This window comes from Hemitrygon akajei, chromosome 6 (genome assembly GCF_048418815.1).
Source record: "Hemitrygon akajei chromosome 6, sHemAka1.3, whole genome shotgun sequence".
Taxonomy (NCBI): domain Eukaryota; kingdom Metazoa; phylum Chordata; class Chondrichthyes; order Myliobatiformes; family Dasyatidae; genus Hemitrygon; species Hemitrygon akajei.
Window position 1 is genome coordinate 69,029,345 of NC_133129.1, and position 6,452 is coordinate 69,035,796.

At 38.6% G+C, this 6,452-nt stretch overlaps 1 protein-coding gene across 1 annotated transcript in view; it reads left to right on the forward strand.

Annotated features, from left to right (window-relative positions):
• ecpas (Ecm29 proteasome adaptor and scaffold) overlaps positions 1-3,226 on the forward strand; it is a 142,561-nt gene extending 139,335 nt beyond the window's left edge. Inside the window, exon 49 of the mRNA XM_073048596.1 lies at positions 417-3,226. Within this exon, the coding sequence (XP_072904697.1) occupies positions 417-556 (140 nt within the window). The 3' untranslated portion in view covers positions 557-3,226. The remainder of the gene's footprint in view (positions 1-416) is intronic.
• The last annotated feature ends 3,226 nt before the right edge of the window (positions 3,227-6,452 follow it).

The window sequence follows — 6,452 nt, forward strand, 5'->3', positions numbered from 1 at the left end:
TGCCATTAGGCTTTACAATTCAACCGCCAGGACTTAAGAACTTTTTAAAAGCTATTATTAATGCTTTTTGAGATAGTGATTTAGATGCATATCATATTTTTTACTGAGTTAAGTATTGTATGTAATTAGTTTTGCTACAACAAGTGTATGGGACATTGGAAAAAAAGTTGAATTTCCCCATGGGGATGAATAAAGTATCTATCTATCTATCTAAACCCTTGGAACTAATCAAGTGCCAATCAATATTAGGGAAGTTAAAGTCACCCATGATAACAACCCTGTTATTTTTATACCTTTCCAAAATCTGCCTCCTAATCTGCTCCTCGGTATCTCTGCTGCTACCAGGGCCATGCATATCTTGGCCATGCATTAAACCATTTCCTTGTTTAAAACTTGTGTTCGCTTTTCTTTTCCAGAGACTAATCAGTGGGCAGCTTTGACACCTGAAAAGAGGGATATAATTCTTAAGTCTCTAACCAGCATGGAATCAGACAACAGGCCAGAACTGAAAGATAAAGCTTCAACTCTTAAGAAACGCCTTGCAAGTGTCCCATAAACCTGCACAGTCCTACTGTTCAGCTGAAGACTTGACAACCAAACTCTTGCTAATCATTTTGGATACATTAGACCTAAAGTTTTGCTTCGTATGTTGTCAGGTTGGCCTGTTTAAGAGTATAAGTCAAACGCTGTACCTGCAGCTTAGAAGAGGTGCGAGTGTGGTGAATTCCATTTTCTGATGTTGGTTTGCGTGTGTTCAGTTAGTGCTTTGCAGATTCTCATATCTGCACAAGATGCAAATTATATCTCTGTGTATTCCTCCAGTTAATCAGGAAATTACAGAGGCTGAAGGTTCTGGTTATGAAACATTGAATATGGTTGTCGAGCAGTAGTTCAGAGTTGAAAGTGTGGTTATGAGGTGCGCACATCAATTTAGTTGGTGCCAGTTTTAGTGAAGTTAAGTGTTAGTCAAATAAATTACAACAAGAGATATTAGATTATATTGAATCTGAAGGAGGTAGCACTTGGCTGTCAAAGGTGCAGTGTGTCTCCATTTTATGTCATTAAATACTGTCATTGTGGCAGCATTTGTAATATAATTGCACATTAATGTGCACTCCAAAATGCCATTCAGATATCAGTTCTTTCTAGAACTGATTTCAGCTGTTTCCCTTTAGCTAGCTAAACATTTAGCACTTCTTATTTCCATGCTGCTGCAGAACTTCTATTGCAACATTTTTCTAGAATTTGGGCAGTGAGGAAAAACAAGATGAAGAAAATGTTTTTGATGATATAATTATTACTGCCAAGTTTGAGTTTTCTGCAACATCATTTGTACTGTGAAATGGAAGTGGTGTTACAGGAATTATTTTGGTTGTTCCCAGAGTTCACCACTATATCATACTTGACAGGGTTTAACCATCTAAACTGCAAAGCATTTTGCAGTCCTTTTAAGTTTTGCAAAAGCATAAAATCTCTAAGGACCCTAAGGAGCTGATAATCAAGATGTCTCATTTCCCTTTACAGTATACATTAATTCCATTTATGTCACACATCTTCTAATGCATTCATAAGGTGAGCTGTATTGAAGTGTATGTTTTAGTACGTAGGATATATGCTGGGCTCATAAATGGCAACCTTTCTCCTCTGTTGCCCTAAGCAAGATCAGTTTGCACTATATGTGTGTAAATTTTTTTAAATTCTTAATATTTTAAGTAAATCCATCAAACTAACAAGTTTCAAATCTTTTCATTTTACTTTGATCCTGTAAAGCAGTTCAAAAGAAGGCTCCCAACAGATAATCTGGGTAAGCAGACCTCCCCTAATTTTCCATCAGTCCTGAGATACTGACAATGAAATGGTCTGTCTTTTGTGTTTCATAGATGTGCCAGGTCATCAAAAGGCGATGAATTATGTTGTTCCTTCACATAAATATTTTTTCTGGAGATTGTAAGATGTATCATGTGCTTCTGTGGTCAATGACACTTTTACAGTAATTAAGGTAAATGCAGAACAAAGTTGAACAAAGTTGGGAATTGCAAAATCGTTGACAGGTCTGAAATATTTAGAAAGGCAAACTGATAGAATGGACAGGGTCTCAAAAGCTAAGGGTTTGATGTCTACATCTGCCCATTAAATGGGTCAGTTTGATCCTAATGAAGAAATTGTGGTCGAGCATCTCGTACACCAGACAGGAGAATTGGCTGACTGCTTCAATCCCACCAAATATCACCCTACTCAGTGTGGTGAATGATCTGCAATGAGGAGTTAAATTATAATTTAAGTATGGTTATCCTGTAGCTGTGTGAGAGCAAAGACTAGAAATTGATATTGGGTTGTTCTTAGTGTTGTATTGTATAGTATGTGGCAGTTTGTTTATTGACCAATATGTCACTAGGATGCTTTGCTTGCTTGAGTTCTCAATAGTTTCAAGCTGAGCTGAGGGGGAACGATTGATGCCAGCCACATCCAAGTAGAAAAGTGGCCTTTCTCAAGTTTTCTATAAAGAATGATTGCACTATTTTGCTAACCATAAACACTGTACCATGCCCTGTGTGGGCAAATACTTGATGCTACTCCAGCCATTCACTGGTAAAACTTTGTACTGATAACTAAATCTTGTGTTCTGTCTCTCAGAACTTCTTAACAGAATTGTTTGTATGGGAAGAAAAATCTGAGACTTGGTTAACAAAAAAAAGAAAAAAATAAGACCCTAATTAAAAGCCCATTTTACTGCTGTAGGTTAGTATAGTTTCAAATTAACTTTAAATTGAATTATATTAATGGTGATGATTAATTTACTCAGGTCAGAGTTAAATAACTCCAGCCTCCTTTGCCAGGTTAAATCTTTATTCTGAAGCTAAAGGTGTCAGTAAGAAATGTAATTTCTGTGACAATTTCATTTGGCCTTACAATTGAGCACCCTGTAGTGTTTGCTTAATTGGGCACAGTAGGATGTACATTCTTAGTATATGTTCATAAAAGCAGTTTATAAACATAAGATGGATCGGATTCACTGTGTCAGTGTATGTCATTTAGAACTGGGGATCTAAGAAATGTTTGAGAAAACTGGTGGGCCCCATGAAGAATGTCCATATGAATTGTGCTTGCATGATGTGTATAATAAAATTATGCTTGGTCTTCTATGAGACATTGCTTATGGATGAGGGAAAGTGTATACAGACACTTTAACATTGCCAAAATCAATAAATACTCTTGTGCTGTTATACTACTGCTTTTTATGTCTTCTGGTGTCAAATAACTGTCAGGTCGCCGGCAGATGATAAGAGTGGGCTCCCTCACCTCCGCCCCTCTGACTCTCAACAAAGGAGCCCCTCTGGGCTGTGTACTAAGTCCCCTCATTTACTGCTTGTATACCCATGGCAGTGTCGCCACCCACAGCTCTAATCTGCTAATTAAATTTGCTGACACTACATTGATTGGTCTAATCTCAAACAATAACGAGGTAACCTACAGGGAAGTAGTCATCTCTCTGACACAGTGGTGTCAAGAAAACCTCTCCCTCAATGTCACAAAAACAAAGGAGTTGGTTGAGGATTACAGGAGGAATGGAGACGGGCTAACCCCTATTCACATCAATGGATCTGGAGTTGAGAGGGTAAACAGCTTCAAGTTCCTCGGCTTCTACATCACCGAGGACCTCATGTGGTCTGTACACACCAGCTGTGTGGTGAGAAAGGCACAACAGCGCCTCTTTCACCTCAGACGGTTGAGGGAGTTTGGTGTGGGTCCCCAAATTCTAAGAACTTTTTCCAGGGGTACAATTGAGAGCATCCTGACTGGCTGCATCACTGCCTGGTATGGGAACTGTACCTCCCTTAATCGCAGAATTCTGCAGAGAATGGTGCAGACAGCTCAGTAGCTGTAAACTTACCATGATTCAGGACATTTACATAGATGTGAAAAAAGGCCCCAAAGGATCATTGGAGACCTGAGTCACCCCAACCACAATCTATTCCAGCTGCTACCATCCAGGAAATGGTACCGCAGCATAAAAGCCAGGACCAACAGGCTCCGGGACAGCTTCTTCCACCAGACCAGCTGACTGATTAACTCATGCTGATTTGAGTGTATTTCTATGTTACATTGTTCTATTTATTATAAATTGCACATTTAGATGGAGATGTAACATAAAGATTTTACTCATGTATATGAAGGGTGTAGGAAATAAATTCAATAAGGTCAAGATGCAATATTGAATAGACAGTGAGTAAACAGTAGATAGCGAGATCTAGATGAACATCCATCCAACACGGAGCTGGGATGAAGATTGTGAAATTGCTGGTCTGTACGACATATGCTGCAATATGATCACATTAGAAGCAAAGTATCTGAACTCCCACTTCGTTCCCCCCCCCCCCCCCCCCGCCATTCCACCCTCCCACGTCACTTCATCCTCCAATGCCACTTCACCCTTCTGGATTCCCAGTCATTAAAGTTTGACCCCTGGATACCTGATTTCTTTTAGAAATATGAAGCAGAGTATAAATAGCAATCTTTCAGTGACTTCCATTTTATGGCACACAATTCTTATAAGAACGCCTATGGATCTGCAAGCAATATAACATTATTCCAGGCACGGAGATGGGGTAGATGGTCTTTTTCCTAGGATGGAAATGTCAAATATGCTGAAATAGGAAAAGCTCTCAAAATAAATTCACATGGCAAGTTTTTTGTACATGAGGGCAGGTTCCCTGGAATGTACTACCAGTGGAGGAGGCAGAAGCAGGTACCATAGCAATGTTTAAGAGGCATGTCAATAGACACATGCAACAGGCAGAAAACGGAGGGGAGAAGTCCATGTACAGGTAGATGGGAAGAGTTAATTTGGCATTGTGGCACAGACATCATGGGCTGAAGGGTCTGTCCCATGCCACCCTGTTTTCTGTCCTCTGTGCTATAATCTGAGTATTTTTTAAAAAGACAGTTTTACTGATAAAATACAATTGTGGCCTACACACCCCACATATTCATATGGTGGACAATAGAATTGAAGGTTTTTAATCTCAGCATTCCCACCCAGCAGCATGTACAATGTTAAATTCATGCACTGAATTTAATTTGTTTTTCATCTGTACCCATCAGTTTTTAAATTAGTGCTGCTACCCTGTATAAGTGTAAAGTGTTGTTTTCCCAGTAAGATTGTCATGTCCATAACCACATCATTACTTTTCTTTAGCTGTACAAAGCAAACTTTTTGCTGCATCCATTGATCACACCTATCCTTTTATTTACCCATCATTTGTGACCTTTGCTAATGGTTTGAAGAAATGACATTTTTTTTAAAAAGTAGCCTTGTTTAAATACTAAGATTCAGAGATGGAAAGAAGCCAATTATTGGTATAAATATTATTGTATATTGGGAGAAAAAATATAATTGTACAAACTTTGATGTTTTGGAAAGGACAAATGTGTATTTATATGACTTCTTTACTGAAGAGCCATGTTCTTTTTAACAGTCTTGTGGGATCTTCTTTGCCTATTTAGAAAGGAGATAATTTGACATCAGGTTTGAAAAACAGTACCATGCCTTGCCATGGGTTCAGCAGGTCATAGACGCTTATTGATTAATTTATGCATTGGCATCATTGGGAGCACCTACAGTTAATGTCAATTACCTTGAGATAATGGTGGTGAGTCCCCACCTTAAATTGCTATGAACCATGGGAAAGTACTCTCAATGTGCTTTTGGGTAGAGCATTTCAGTATCTGGTGACTGTAATGGTGAATGGTGATGTAAGCTTAATAATACCTTTCCAAGACATGGCAAATGAATTCACAGATAATGAAAGTTCCAATGTGTCTGCCACCTTTATTTCATATGTCGAAGGTTATAGATTTGACGTCTGCCCAGATCTAATGCTTTGGTATCCTGAATGGGACTTGATTGTATAATCTTCAGAAGAAATTAATTGTGGCAAAGTTCAAATTCACAATAACTTGTGTGGATTCAGTCCATCCGGTCCCAACCATTAAGAAGACCATTGTGCTAATTGCATCATTTTCCCTCACCTTTGTATTGTAGCCTTATGCTTTCATTTTAACATACATTGCTGATCTTTAAGTTGTTCTACTATCTTAGTTGATTGGGGTCTAAACCCCTGACAATGTTGGTGAAATTCTAGATTGTACAAATCTGTACTACAGAAATAAGCATCTGCAGCAACTGATCTCCATATGAGCCTCCTCCTACAAATCTTTTAACCTGATGGTGATGACTCATTCCTTTCTCCTTCACAATTATTTAAATGCATCTCTGCTGTTCATCCTAGCCTCTACAAATTGTAGCCCTTCAATCTTCATCTGGATTTGGAAACACTTCCAAAGTGTTGAAAGTAAATGTTCAGTAATATTACTGTGAACTGCCCCTTCCCCTGCAAAAGGTAATAAGGTAACCGTATTATTACTACATTTCCAAGATTCTTCTCCACTGC